Here is a 16,354-nt window from a genome sequence, read left to right on the forward strand (position 1 = left end):
TTGGTTTTCTTTCAGTTATTATGAAGTGTCTTGCCCAGAATACAGATGGCCACAGAAGGGCCACAGACAGGAAGTGGAAAGCTGGCTCTGTGCCTCCTCTGTGCACCCGATACACTATTCACTTTACAGACCCACATTCTCTGCTTATTGTGAGCAGATAAGCACCCCACGGTTCCAGAATTTACTACAGCTACGGTATACAAAAATTTTTTTCCAGTATGCCCAAAAGGATATCAAATGCCTTCCTGTAATTAAAATACAGTATATCTATGAAATTATTCTGATGTACCCCTAGCAATACAGTATATAGCAGGCAAGCACGGCAGTGTCTATCTGAAAAGATCCTGAAGGTGAAGTTTTCTGGTTGGTAATGAATCATAAAAAGTGGGGTGAGCTACTTCACTGCTGTCTTACACAACCTGACATGTTCTCGATTGCCTACTACAGTGCCTCTTATCCACTATATATTTTACATAATACAGGTGCATAGGAGTCTCACAAACTTTAAACCAGAGCCTCCCATGGCAGAAAGGGTCTAAGCATCTCTATTTTTCCAGAGCTGCACAGGTGATTCTCATATATTGCAGGCATCCTGCATGTCATCTCACTTACTCTTCATAGTCCTATAGACAGACAACACAGTGTACTGGTTAGAAGCACAAGGTTCCAAAGAAAACCTACTATAACCTATTAGGATTTAAATCCAGGCTCTACCACTTAGTAGGTAACTTTTGGAAAGTTACTGAAGCTGTCTGGTCTTCAATTTTCCCTGTAAAATATGGTTAAAGCACACAGATGAGAGCCTAGTATACAGTAATTGCTTGTAAAATTATCATCAATACCTCTGTTTTAATTTTACAGTTAGGGACACTTCCAAGATCACATGGCTAGCTGATGCTGAGATCTAAGCCCAGGTTTTCTAAAGCTAAACTTCATGCACTGTCTGTGATACCACTACTACCCAAGTGTTTTCATACACAAAATAAAAAGCAGTATCAGGACTGAGTGATATGGGAAGTATTTTATTATGTGATAACACGTAACAGCAGCCACATTTATAGCTGCACAGCCACACCATGTATGAGGCTTTAGTGCTTCAGTGGTAACATTCTCAGCTTCCATGCGGGAGACCCGGGTTCGATTCCTGGCCAATGCGCCTCACGCACAGCCACCAGCCATCTGTTAGTAGAGGCTTGCATGTTGCTATGATGCTGAACAGCTTTCAGTAGAGCCTCCAGCTAAGATGGAAGAGAAAGAAAGCCTGGCAATCTACTGCTGAAATTTAGCCAAGGAAAACCCTATGGATCACAATGGTCCAGTCTGCACCCAATTACAGGGATGACGCAGGACTGGCCAGCCTTTCACTCCCCTGTGCATAGGACAAACCACACCATGTAGATCTGAACAGAAAAGATGTTCAGAAGTTGCAGTACTAGTGGTTCAAGCATTGACTTTTACATGATAAAAAATTCTGACGGCTGATGTACATGCGTTTTAAAATGCTATTTTATATTGTTAGAGTTCTTTCTTGTTTGCTTGAAAGTACTGTATTAAACCAAATATAAACTAGACCATGATCTATTCACATAATGAAACTGCATTTGAAAACACGTTTTAGTTTCTTAGTGCTGCTATAACAGAAATACCACAAGTAGATGTCTTTAACAAGCAGAAATTTACTTTCTCACGGTTTGGGAGGCTGGAAGTTCGAAATCAGGGTGCCAGCTCTTGTCTCAGTTTCTCTAGCATTCCTTGGTTATTTCCATGTGGCATCTATCTTTCACCCACTGGAGCTTGGTTGCTTCTGTCCCTAATCTGCTCCTTCTGTATCTCAAACGTGACTGACTTAAAATACACTTTACACTGAAGTGGCCTCATTAACAAAACAGAGAAAACCCTATTCCCAAATGGGATTATATCCACAGATATGTGGTGCTGAGTCAGTTCCCAATGATAGTGACCCTACGTACAACAAAACAAAACACTACTCAGTCTTGCGCCATCCTCACAATTGTTGCTATGTTTGAGCCCATTGTTGCAGCCACGGTGTCAATCCATCTCATTGAGGGTCTTTCCTCTTTTTCATTGACTCTATACTTTACCAATCATGATGTCCTTCTTCAGGGACTTGTCCCTCCTAATAACATGTCCAAAGTATGTAAGACAAAGTCTCGCCATCCTTGCTTCTAAAGAGCATTCTAGCTGTACTTCAAGACATGTTTGTTCTTCCAGCAGTACATGGTATGCTCAACATTTGCCCTAACACCATAAGAAGAAGGCATCAATTCTTCTTCGGTTTTCCTTATTCATTGTCCAGCTTTTGCATGCATATGAGACACTTAAAAATACCATGGCTTGGGTCAGGTGCACTTTAGTCCTTAAGGTGACATCTTTGCTTTTTAACACTTTTAAAGAGGTCTTTTGCAGATCTGCTCAATGCTGCTTCCATGGCATTGATTGTGGATCCAAGTAAAATGAAATCCTTGAAACGTCAGTATTTTCTCCACAAAATATAGGGGTTAGGGTTTTTTTCCCTGAGAAAGACACTGACAACCTGCACTTTTACTACATGCCTTAACATTTCTACAACTCACACCTCCTGCACTTTTGTGGTACGCTTCTCTTGGGCACAGCACAAAAAGCATCCTGCTAGGATTCTGAAAACACAAATTCTAGACCTGGCTACGTCATAAACTAAGAATAATCTTAGATCAGGTACCTTCCCCAGGCCTTTATCTTAAACTGCGACAAACAGTTCTTATTTGTTTAGTCTTTCATAGTCCCTTTATTTATCTTTGCAGCAACCCTTTGATTTAAGGCATTATACCCATCTTAGAGATGAAATTCAGTCTCAAAGAGGTTATATGACCTACTCAAGATCCCAGAGGTGGTATATGGCAGAGCTAAACCAACAATCTTGCTCAAGATCCTAGTGCTGGTATACATTGTGCTCATTCAAGTTTGTTATATGGATCAATCGGCAATTTCCTAGGACTTTTACAGTGATCACATTTTATGCTTCTACTTTCCCCTTTACACAACTAGCATTGAAATTAGAAAATAATCAGCCCTCCTTATCTGTGCAGCCCACGGATTCAACCAACTGGACTGAAAAATATTCAGGGGGAAAAAAGTTCCAAAAAGCAAAACTTGAATTTGTTGCATACCAAGCACTACAGTGAATCCATGTGAATGAAATGCGTAGGCACAGCCTACTGAGGCCTCCCACCATTTCACAGCTCCTCAGTTTCTCTTTAGCACTCATTGTTTGGACATTGTTCACCTAAGGCCTTGTTAGTTCCTAAACAATACAGTATAACAACTATTTATCTACCATTTACCTTGTATTAGGTATTACAAGTAATCTATTGATGATTTAAAGTATACGAATGTGCATAAGTTATATATGCAAACACTATGCTATTTTTATATAAGGGACTTGAGCATTCATGGATTTTGGTATCCGTGGCGTACCTGGAACCAATTCCCTGCAGATACTGAGGGATGACTGTACATGTATTTGATCAAATCTCATTTACCATGGCTCTTCTTTGAACTGTTCTTTAAAATTTTCTCGTATTTGCATATTAAATCTAGAGAAAAGTTAATTTTTCAGACAGTTCCCATGGCTGCCTGCCTCTCTGAAACTTTAGACTTACCTATTTCTTTTGTCAAAGCCAAAACCAAAAAATCAAATCTGTTGCCGCTGAGTCAATTCTGATTCATAGCAACCCTGTAAGACAGAGAACTGCTTCATAGGGGTTCCCAAGGCTGTAGTCTCTATAGAAGCAGACTGTTAAATCTTTCTGCCTTGGAGTTCGAACCACCAACCTTTTGGTTAACAGCTGAGGCCTTAACCACTGTGCCACCAGGGCTCCTTTTGTCAAAGCAGAGGTTGCTAAAAGTTTATACCCTGTTGCTGGTGATTCCAACTCACGGTGACCCCATGTGTATCAGAGAGAGCTGTGCTACATAAGGTTTCCAGCGGCTATAATCTTACACAAGTAGATCGCCAGGCCTTTCTTCACAGTGCCGCTGGGTGAATTCAAACCACCAACCTTTCAGTTAGGAGCCAAAAACCCAACTGTTTGCATTACCCAAGGCCCAAAGAGTTTATAAATAACCACTAATTACTATATATATATATGTATATACGTGTATGTATGAACTGGGATATGTATGTATATATATATTTTTTTGTTTTAATAATTTTAAAGATAGTTATTCCATAATTAAGGCTAATCTGAAACTAAGGAACCCCTCAATATTTTTACCCATTCCTGAAGTAGTTTAAAAAACACACTTTCTATTGATTTTTATCTCATCTGCTACCTGCTTTTACTTGGGAAATACTAAGTATTCTACCTTATTGCCGAGTCTACCTCTCTCTGGCAAAAACGGTCTTAACCGTTAGGAAAGCTTGTACTTTTTCACTCACCACCTAAACTGAAAAGTGAAATCTGAATGCTAACTGAGGGATTGAGGGCATTCCCCAAGAGACAACATGATCAATTTAAAAGATGATACAATATGCCTGACAATTATTTTATTATAATAAATTTATAGATGTTATGCTGATTAGCCCTGCTGACATATACAATCTTATGTCTAAACCAAATTAAAGTTAAAAAAAGACAAACAAAAAAAAACTCATTCTCTCAGTAATCCTCAGAAGTCAGCAGAGCTCAACAAACAGTGTGCTCTCATAAGGAGAGAGCTTTAAACATTCACCAATTTATATAATTTAACATTAATTACAGAGTACATATATGGAAAATATTTTCATGATTTTCTTCATTTCAGTTGTATGGCTTTCTTGTCTTTGGAAGGAAAGATTTTGACTTCAAAAGTAACAAAGTACCTGAGAAGGGAATTTACATCTTTCAGTTCTAGATGGTATTCTTGTGCTATTTTCTCAGCAGTCCACGTGTCTGGATAAAGTTTATGATTATTGAGAAGTGTCATTGCCTCTACAATTGAAATTTTGCCTTTGGGAATGTTTGTAACATTCTCATCAAGGTGATGGCCTTTCGGCAATCTGAACTCCTTTGGCTTTGGACGTGTTCCATCATCTTTTGCCTAGTATCAAAAAAAAGGGGGGCAGGGTAAGAAAAAAGATTCATATTTCTTATATCCTGATTACTGCTCTTCAAATACATACTACACATGCCTCCCTAAACTTTCTCATTATGATGAGCCATAGTTCAATGACACTTTTGCCATACCACCATTTCATTAATATAGCTCTAAATCATCACTAATAAATTTTGTTAGTTCTAGAAAATAATAACTGAATATATACCATTCATTCACCAGACTATTTCATGTACATTAAAATTACAAAGTAATAATAATTGATTAAATTAGCTCTAAATATTGCACCTGCTTTAGAAGACTCTGATTCTGCTCTAACAGGTTTACTTGATAAACTTCATTCTGTTTCCTAGTTTTGTATTTCATATTCAGTGTCCCCTAAACATGTTGAACTAATTCAAATATTGCTATAGGCTTTGATTCTTACTTCAGGGGAAATAAACTAACGCCCCCAACAACCACACAAAAAGCAAACAATCTATATATACCCATCCTACCTCACTCCCTGCATCTGTGCTCTGTATTTCACTCCCATCACCTAGCTATGCCAATGATTCCATTTTCTTTTTCAACTGCATAGTCTAGTGCTGCTTTTTGCCCAAAACACAAAAATACTATAGTCACTATCTTTTTTTCAGTACCCACAAAATCCAAACCACCTTTATGACCAGTTTTCTTTTTAGTCAAGTTTAAAAGATAGTGACATTTGCCGTCTCTGATGATCTCCTAGTTGTTAAATCTAGAAGGTGTTTTTCAGGCATTATTTGAACTCACTACAGCATCTAACACTATTGACCATTCCAGTATACCTGCGACTATCTTTCCTCTTGGTTTCCATGCCAGTCATCTTCTGATTCTCCAACTGGTCCTCCAGTGGTTCCTTTCTGGTTTTCTTTATGGATTCCTTTCCCTTCTGCTGTTCCTTAAGTGATGTGCTCCCCAAGTACAGGCCCAGGCCCTCTTCTTACTCTACACATTCTTCCTAAATAATCCCTCACATTCCCCTAACTTCCATCACAATCTTTATGATTAATCACGTCCAAATCTGTGATCTCAGACGTACACCCTTCTCCTGACTGCCAGGCTCAAATTCCTAACTGCCTAAAGGGCATCTCCACTTGTATGACATTCAAGCACCTAAAATTCAATACACCTAAAACAGAATGTATCACTTTTCCCTGAAAATACAGCTCTATTGTTATATTCCCAATCTCAATGACTGACACCACCAGGTTATTATTCAGATTATATCTGATACTACCCTCTTCCTTATCCATCTAATCAATGACCAAATCCTGTTTATACTGCCTCTTAAGTTCTCTCAAATCCATTGACTTCTCTCCCTGTCACTAAATCATTCTAGCTCAAGCCAACATCTCTCACAGGAACTATTACAAAAGCCTCCTAACTGGTCTCCCCAAAATGTATAAAATTCACTTCATTCCCTTCCAGTCTACTCTCCAAACTGTCCCCATTAAGACGCAAAGCTAATGCCATTTTTCGGCATTTAACTCTTCAATGATTTCCCATTGTCCATAGGATAAAATCCAAATTCTTTTGCAAGACAAATAAAGACCTTCATGATCTTACTCTTGTCATGGATTGAATTGTGTCCCTCCTAAAATGTGTGTATTAACATGGTTAGGCCATGATTCCCAGTATTCTGTGGTTGTCCTCCATTTTGTGATTGTAATTTTATGTTAAAAAGGATTACGGTGAGATTGTAACATTCTTACCAAGTCACATCCCTGATGCCATATAAAGGGACTTTCCCTGAGGTATGGCCTGCACCACCTTTTATTTCTCAACAGATAAAAGGAAAAGGAAGTAAGCAGAGTTGGGAACCTCATACCACCAAGAGAGCAATGCCAGGAGCAGAGTGCGTCCTTTGGGCCTGAGGTTCCTGCGCTGAGATGCTCCTAGACCAAGGGAAGACTGATGACAAGGACCTTCCTCTAGGGCCAACAGAGAAAGCCTTCTCCTGGAGCCAGTGCCCTGAATTCGGACTTCTGGCTTACTGGACTGTGAGAGAATATACTTCTCTTTGTTAAAGCCATCCACTTGTGGTAAGATACTCCCTTCCACTTTCCCCTAATTGTACTAAACCCTAACCATTTTCTAAAGGCACAGCCCGCTCTCATTCCTCCATATTGCAAGCTTGGCCTGAAACATTCTACCTACTGCTTCTTCACCTTCCGAAATTCAAAGCTTCTCCCATCTTCTTATTCCCAGGAATATGCCCCTTTTACTCCATACACACCTCTATTCAGATTTCCCTTCTGAATTAATATTAAATACTATAATATTATTTTGACACTGAAAAACTATTTGAGAGAATTCAACATACTGTCCTGATATTAAAAAAAAGAAAAAAAAAACACTTTTAGGAAATTGTAAATAGAAGACTTCCCAAATGTGATAAAGGATTTTTTTAAATGAGAAACCAATGTGACATTATCATAACTAATGCAGAAACATCAGCGGCATCCTATGAAAGGAAAAGGTTAGAATGTTCAGTTTTACCACTATATTAACATTATACCCACTGCTGTCGAGTCGATTCCGACTCATAGCGACCCTATAGGACAGTAGAGCTGCACCACAGAATTTCCAAGGAGCACCTGGCGTATTCGAACTGCCAACCTCTTGGTTAGCAGCCGTAGCACTTAACCACTACGCCACCAGGGTTTCCTAGGCAACCCAAAAAGAGAAAGTTTAATAGGTAGAAAGGAAAATTATTATTTCATGAAAATGATATGAGAATATCGTTAAAAAAAGTAAATGAGAATCAGCTAAAAAAAAAAAAACAAAAGAAATAATAACTCAGCAATGTGGGTAGCTCCAATGCAAAACTCACTCTGATAAAGAAGCAATAAACAGTTTATAAACTTAGGGTGAAAAAAGATCCCACTCAAAATAACAATCTCCCTTCTATTCCCCACAGACTCATTAAGTTAAAGATGCTAATTCTCCTCAAATCAATCTATAGCTTCTAATTCAATTTCACTCAAAATCCAAATAGGAGTTTTAAAAGAAACTGACAATTTGATTCTCAAGTTCATCTGGAAAAAAAAGAATGTGTAAACACCAAAAAATTTTAACAGGAATGAGATGTCATAACAAACATCGAAACATATTAGTAAGCTCTAGTAATTAAAAAGGTGAGGCTCTAGTGTAGAGCTATAAATAAAACAGAACTGACAAGTCCATAAACAAACCCACATGTACATATAATATGAAGGTGTGTTTACACATGTGGTGTTGTTAGGTGCAGTTAGGTCGGTCTTTGACTCAAAGTGTCTGCATATGACAGAGGAAGGCTCCTCATAGGGTTTTATAGACTGTAATCTTTACTGGAGCAGATCACCAGGTCTCTTCTCCCATGGAGCTGCTGGGTGGGTTTGAATTGCCAACCTTTTAGTTAGCAGCCAAGCACTTAATCACTGCACCACCAAGGTTCCTTGTCTATACATACAGCAGCGTTTTAAGTGCAAAAATGACTGAGTTGGTCAATCATTACAGTTAGACAACTGGCCATCCATTTGGAAAGAGAGTAAACTGATTTCTTCAAACAACAAATAACATATTTAACACCAAACAGATAAAAATTTTGACAATACTAGAAGAAAACACAGACTATTTTTACGATGTTAGGGTTGGCCCAGAATTTCTATACATGATAGATACCAAGATTAAATACCATAAAGGATAAAAAGGTCAACATATCGATAGAATTCCGAACAGCAAAAAAAATATATATATAAATTATTTGCCATGTGACAATGTCATTAATGTCTAGAGACATTACAAATATTAACAGAACTCTTAATGACCCAAAATAAAAAAGGGAAAAAGAACATAACCAGTAAATTCAATCTTTTTTTATTATTATTATTTTTTATTATCACTCTCCCCAACGAGTCGTTTTAGACTTTTCCTAATACCTAGTCACGAAATTTTAATACCACCGTGTACCTCTTTATATATTATATGTGTATCTGTGCATTAGACATAAAGGGAGTTAATTTTCTTCATCCCTCCAAGAACGAATTTTCAAATTGAAAAAGAACACCTGGAAGTATTAGTGTAACACGAACCTAAAAATAACAGACCACAGACATTCACCACTTTATCTTCTTTGTATATACATTTGGTAGAAAATGAAACTGCTAATTGCTACCGTACGTAACAATTTATAAATCTTACTTTGCTCATGAGTTGTCTTTCTCTTCTCCAGTCAAAATTATATTAATAACCACATTGCTGCAAATACTTAAGTCTACTGCCTATCTACAGAGAGAGGACAGAAAGAACCAGAGAATTTTACAATGGAAAAAAAATCTGGGTGTCAATCTTGGTACTTCCCTCATCCTTGATCAAACTCTTTCCCCTACTTAGAACCCTTCTGCCCCCCACAAACTCATCTGTTTAATTCCAACTCATCTTTCAGGTCTGAGTTTAAATGTCACTTCCTCAGAAACAATCCCTGATCCTCCAAACTAAAGTAGGTCCTTCTGATATACTCAATGGTAAAAGTAATCCACTGCTAACTGAAAGGTAGGCAATTCAAAACCACCAGTGGCTCCACAGGAGAAAAACGTGGTAGCCCGCTTCCACAGAGATTTAACACAGCCTTGGAAACCCTAGGGGGTTGCTATGACAGCAGAGTTTTTTGGGTATACTCTCACAGTGCCTATACAACTTCATAGGCACATCAGTTAATTATATACTGAAAAGTTTTTCATCTGCTTAACGTCTATGTCCCTGTTCGTGGTTATTACGCCCAACACATATATGGATTTACATACAGGTCCCCATTCCCAATTTATCCTAATTTTATATATACTACTTGTTACCTGGGTATGTCCTTAAAAAAAAAACAATACTAAAGGAGAAGTCCCTGAAATGAGAACACACCTCAATCCACAGGAGGATGGAAAAAGAATACTGGTTACTCTGGAGCCTGGTGGTACAGTGGTTAAGAGCTCAGCTGCTAACCAAAAGGTCAGAAGTTCGAATCTACCAGCTGCTCCTTGGAAACCCTGTGAGGCAGTTCTACTATGTCCTATAGGGTCGGAATTGATTCGATGGCAACAGGCTTTTGGTCATACTAGAAGTGCCTTATCAAATCACACATATTCTGAAACAACAGCGAATAAATCACAGTTGGTATTCAATCAATACAAGTCCTTTAGAAGTTTAGAATATATCCAATGAACCAAGCCCACTGTGCTTCAACTTTGCCAGTGTACTGTATGCTTTTCACAATTACACTGACATTTTTACACCTGTAGAGTGCTCACTCCTTTACCACGCGTCATATTTCTCTCTATCTCTCATAGCATTTCCAGAGAGCAAGTAACAAATCATTTTCCTAGAGCCCAGACAGATTAAACTACTTATTTACGTAATTAAAACATACCTGCATAGAAGACACAGGATCTCTGGAATCAACATAAACATTTTTTAGTAATGACAGCAGCTTGTCATCTTTTCTAGTAATTTCTCCCTTAACCTCTGGATGGCCTAAGGGGGGGAAAAAAGATCACAATATTAAAACAAACAAACAAAAAAATTTCCTCTAAGGACCTGTGCACAACACAAAACAGCCACTTTTGAATTCTTTTTTTAAATAAATTATCATTTGGACAGTACCGACTTTAAATGTAATCGAAATACTAGGTCCAGCTCGGCGTTCAGCCTTCTGTGAAAACACCTGAAGAAAACTACGACACTAAAAAGGACTATCTTTCTGTCTTATTGGGAACACGTCATTTACTCCCACTGCACACAATCCCTTCTGATTCTGATTCTCTGCTTCAAGTCGCTAAGCATTAAAGAGAAAGGCCGGCGAGGGCGGATAATTGGGCAGAGCCGCCGACTCAACTGCGGGCGCGAAGGGGACAGTCTCAATGTCACCGGCCTAGTGGATCTACCTCCCCCGCGTCCAGCGCGGCCGGCCCGCACTTCTCCGCCTCCAGGGCGGCTTAACCGAGTCACTGCAGCCTCACAGGTTTATAGTGGTCACCCTAGCCTCCGGGCCAGGCCCACGGGCTCGGAACCGACCGGTCTGCGTAGAGAACCCGCACGCCCTCGCACCACTCACGGCTCATCTCCTCTCGGAGTAGGTTCTTGGTGGAGGGGTGCCTGGGAGCGAGAGATGGCTTCAGCTTGCTAATTTCCCGTTCTGCCCGGTTCTCTAAATTAAAGTTCCTGACAGCGCGAGCCACCGTGGCCCCCATCTCCTCACAGCATGATGCCCTCAGGTCCCCGCCGCACGTGAGGAAACACCGCCACTGAGCAGCCTCCGGGACGCACGGAGCATGCGCCCACTAAGGGGCGGTCGGGCCCAGCGCCCAGAGACAAGTGTTAAATGTGCGTCGGTCTCCCCCTAGCGGTTGGGAGGCCACACTCTCTTCCCAGAACAAATCAAATGCAGCTCCTTCCTCCTCCCCCAGGCGACACCTCCTTCAAAGGACCGCTTCCGCGGGGAGGATCATCCTTCGAGGTCCTCCGGTTGTGGTTTAAGGCTTGTGGAGTCACCCGGAAAAACAATTCCATTTCCAGCCCTACCTCAGACTTTCTGATTTAATTGGTCTAGAGTGAAGGATTGGCAATTTTTAATAGCTTCCCACGTGATACCAAAGTGCAGTCAGAAGAATGAAGCTCTAGGGAAACTGACCTTGAAGTTGTTTCACAGCTCAGTGCGGCCAAGAGAGGAGACCAGTAAACAGAAAATTAATTCCATCATTGGAAGCCCTCGACTATGAGTCGGAATCAGCTCCACGGCAATAGGCTTGGTTGGGGGGGGGGGGGGGGGCGGGGATTACACCACGATCAAGGAGAGTTCAAAAGTTGCCCTTTCCTGCTTTTGTGAAAATAAATGAAAGTATAATCTTTCTCGATGAGTATTCTCATCCACTGTATTTTTTAAATTGCCTTATATTTTTCTATCCCCTTGAGCCACCGTATTTTTCTATTATCTTTTACATCCTGCTCTCATAACTTTCATTTGACCTAGTGGTATTTGATTTCATTTACGCTTCCCTTTACCTTCTCTGTATTTTTTTCCTATTAATTTGTTTTCTTTTTCTATACTATTAGGCGCTAAATTGCCGCATCATTCTCTAGGCTTTTTTTTTTTAAAGCGAGAAGAGACCTCCATGTAACTTATTGAAAGGAACAGCCAATAAGACATTAGAAAAAACGAGTGCTGTTGCATTCTCTCTCACTGCTCTCCTCCCACCTCCTTCTCCTTCCATTTCTGAAAGTTACTGCGGTGCTGCTTTTATTTAAGTGTTCTTTAGAAATATTGTGATTAATCCAAAATTGAAGAAAACAACAAGGAAGGAAGTAGCAGAGTTTTCAAAGTTAGAATATTTCTCACAGACTGTGGTGGCCACATCTGTTTTAGTGTTCTCAGTTCTGCTTAGTAAATTAAGGAAATTGTTTCTAACCAATTTAAAAGCAAGTTTTTAGAGAATCGAAGCAAAGATAATGAAAGAGGCAGTTTTATTTAAGGAAAACTAATGCAGTTGTTAAATATAATAGTTAATCACAGTGAGAGCACTACAAGGAACATAATTTCCACTATGGATGGTCTTGAAACGTTTTTGCCGGGATTACCCATTGTCGTAAAACAAAACATTCCAACTCATAAAGAAGTATTTGGTATTTTATAGAGGTTAAATTTTTTTTTTTAAACCAATAATCTCTGGTAGTTAATTAGGAAGTTATCCTGAAGGTGGCAGGCTGCTCCAAGATTTCCATCTTTGAGACTTAAGCGTGCTCATAATTCAATGTTTTTAACCAAGTTATTTTGTATTTCTATGGGTGCCAAGAAATAGTCATCTACCTCATCCCATGCACTCCAACAGTTATGGTAGCAGTTCCACTCACTGCCTGTTAAAGTGTTTTATAAGTGAGAAATTAATTTTCATAGAAGTTCTACCATAATTCTGGGCAGCAGGAAAAAGTAATGTCAGAAGTTGCGGCAAGCATTTGGGGCTGTGGAGAATTAATTCCTTGATTTCTCATATTCAGGTAGGGCTTGAATTCAGCAGTGAAGGAGCGTCCGACCTGTGCCAGCTGTTTTGCCTGGCCCTGGCCCAGTGACACTCAGGCCCCTTAAGGGCAGAACACAGGCAGAAGTACTTCACTAGAAACACTCAGTTACCTGTCACCCCTTGAGGATCATCATGGAAGTAAAACCTGAACCACCAAGCATAGATTCAGCTCTTCTTGTCAAAACATATAAATTAACAGGAAGTCTGAATTCAGAACTTCAAGGAGGCTTATGGCGAGGGTTGAAGTCAGATCCCCAAGGAAAGTATAACTAAGATGCTACTCAGAATTAAGCTTCTGAATGGAATATTATGATGGGTACATATTGCTGAATGTTAAGGCAATGAAAATAAACCCAGGGTCTTGCCAACACACTAGAATAGAAATTCTATGAAGACGAGAATTTTTTGTCTTCATTAAGTACTAAATAAATGTCAAATGATCTCAAAGACAAGTAGGACCCCCGAGCACCTCTGTCAGAAATAAGTCCTTGGACAAGTTACCCAAACTGGTTGGACCCAGTATCCTCATCTATAAACCCGGAATGATAGTAATTACTTCATGGGTTTCAATATAAAGTATCTAGTACTGTGCCTAGCTCAGAATATGACATTCAATATTTGGATTGCTTTCCTTTTTCCAGAGAAGCAGGGAGAAAGTTGGAAAATAACGAAAGATATTTTGAAGACCTGGTCTACAGGATGAATTAAAGGGATATTCTCCAAGCACGTAATTAAAAATAATAATTTTAAGATAGATATTTTGAATTCAATTTTTATTTGAAGATTAGCATGCTCTGTTTTTTGGTTTTTTTTTGTACACTTGGCGACGTTGTTGGGCTCATTAAGGATGGAATATGGGTGGGAATCTGAGGCGCAGGGGCATAAAATTCCACGTGCTTTTTCCTGGTGTTGGCACCAGAATAGTCCTTAACCAATCCTCTACTCACCCTTTTCAATCTTTCTCTCTCTACCTAGACTTTTACCATCACCCACTCCTTCCTTTGACCATAATTCAACAGCATTCTGTGTTCTCCAAAGGATTGCAGCCACTAAGCCCAAATGACGGGTGACTCAAGGAGACCAGGACAACCCCAAAAGGTTTCAATGACCAAACTCCAACCACTAATGGGCAGCACAGCAGATTTGTGAACACCAAAAGTCTACCTCTATTGTCTCCTTACCCTCCTTTCCCCCTCCCCATTATTTTCCTTTTGACTTAGAATTTTATAATTACCCACCCATTCCTTTCCTTGTGGGAAGTTTTTTCTCCTCTTCTCTCCCTGTATCCACTTAGAAGGCAGGTACTCCTGGGACCACCACCCATCTGTCAGTTTGTAATATTGTGGTGGCTTGCCTGTTGCTGTGATGTTGGAAGCTATGCCACAGGTATTTCAAATACCAGTAGGGTCACCCATGATGGATAGGTTTCAGTGGAGCTTCCAGACTAAGGCAGATAGGAAGAAAGAGCTGACGATCCAGTTACAAAAATCAACCAATGAAAACTTTATGGATCACAACAGTATTCAGCTTCCTTGCTTTGGACACATCATCAGGAGGGGAGGATCAATCGCTGGAGGAAGACATCATGTTTGGTGAAGCTGAGGGCCAGCAAGGGCAAGGGAGACCCTCAGTGAGATGGACTGGCACAGTGGCTGCAACGATAGACTTGAAAATCCTGGCAATTATGAGGATGGTGCAGGACTGGGCAGTATTTCTTCTGTTGTACCTGCAGTCATCATGAGTTGGAGTTGACTTGATGGCAGCTAACAACTACTACTTCTAGGGAAGGCAAGCCATTTGTAGAAGAGTTTATCAGTTGTCTACACTCCCAGACTGGAAGAAAACAGCTGTTTGAAAAGGAGGAGAGAGGAAAGACAGACACTTCTGAAAAAAAATGGGAGATAAGAAAGAAGGAAAGAAATAGAGTCAAGTAGAAAGGAGCGGCTACTTCCCCTAACATGGCCAGGAGGCATCACATTGGACTTCTCAGCCTACAGCCTCTTTTCTTGCCATACTTCTCATAAAAACTACTTACAAATGAACAACATTGAGAGAAATACATATAAAAACATGTGGAATGCAGTGAAAGTAGTACTGGAGGGGGAAAAATAGATAAACAAAAACCAGGTGATTCTGTGAAAATATAAAACACAAAAACTATTATGTATCTAAGAATTGTTAGTTGCCATTGAGTCATCCTGACAGCCTTATGTATAACCAAATGAAACATTGCCCGGTCCTACACTATTCTCACAATTGTTGGTATGTTTGATTCCATTGTTGCAGCTATCGTATTATCTCATGGAGGATCAGATTTATCTAGATAAATTTCCAAAAAGGAATTTATGGTTTCCAAAAAAGTACTTATGTTAAGTAAACCACAAAATTTATAAAAGGACGTAAAGGAACACGTGGACACACATATACCATCTTCCTTGATGCAAAGTCTCAACAGTGTAAAAACGGCATTTCTTCCGCAAATTAATCCATAAACTCAATATACCTTCAATTGAAAATGTAGTAGTATTTTTTATGAAACAACAACTGATACCAAGGTTCATCTGGAGGAGAGAATGGGAAAAATAAATAAATTTTGAAAAGCAATAATGAGGGAGGATTACCCTACATCAGAACATAATATAAATCTTTACTATATGGTATTGATAGAACTACCAGTTGCCATCCAGTCAACTCTGACTCATGACGACCCCCCATGTATGTCAGAGTAGAACTGTGCTCCATAGGTTTTCAATGACTATTTTTCAAAAGTAGATCCCCAGCCCTTTCTTCTGAGGCACCTCTGGGTGAACTCAAACTTCTGACCTTTTGGTTAGCAGTGGAGTGTGTTAACCATCTGCACTACTCAGGGACTGCAGGTATTGATATAAGAAAAGGAAAACAGATCAGTAAATACAATAGTGATTAGACAGATCTAATTAAGTAGAGAGATATAAAATATCAGATAAGTGACATTTAAAATCAGTTAGGGATTTGGTGGACTAGTTAAATAAACGATGCTGGAAATTTGATTGTCCATTTAGGGGAAAAGAAAATTAGATCTCTACATTATACTATACATGAAAGCTAATTCCAGATGTTTAGAGAGCTGAATATAAAAAATAACTATAAAGATATCAGACAGAAAAGAGTTTTTTTTGTGTGTGTGTGTTTGTTTTTTAAATAATCTGAGATGT

At 39.4% G+C, this 16,354-nt stretch overlaps 1 protein-coding gene across 1 annotated transcript; it reads right to left on the reverse strand.

The window, feature by feature from the left end:
- Positions 1 to 1,244: 1,244 nt before the first annotated feature.
- Positions 1,245 to 11,440, reverse strand: NDUFAF4 (NADH:ubiquinone oxidoreductase complex assembly factor 4). Its single transcript, XM_003404333.4, has 3 exons — positions 11,201 to 11,440; positions 10,517 to 10,620; positions 1,245 to 5,079 (listed from the first exon to the last, which is right to left on the reverse strand). The coding sequence occupies exons 1-3, from the start codon at positions 11,334 to 11,336 to the stop codon at positions 4,795 to 4,797; spliced, it is 525 nt and encodes a 174-aa protein (XP_003404381.1). The 5' UTR covers positions 11,337 to 11,440; the 3' UTR covers positions 1,245 to 4,794.
- Between the last annotated feature and the right edge of the window lie 4,914 nt (positions 11,441 to 16,354).

Source organism: Loxodonta africana, chromosome 1 (assembly GCF_030014295.1).
Source record: "Loxodonta africana isolate mLoxAfr1 chromosome 1, mLoxAfr1.hap2, whole genome shotgun sequence".
NCBI lineage: Eukaryota > Metazoa > Chordata > Mammalia > Proboscidea > Elephantidae > Loxodonta > Loxodonta africana.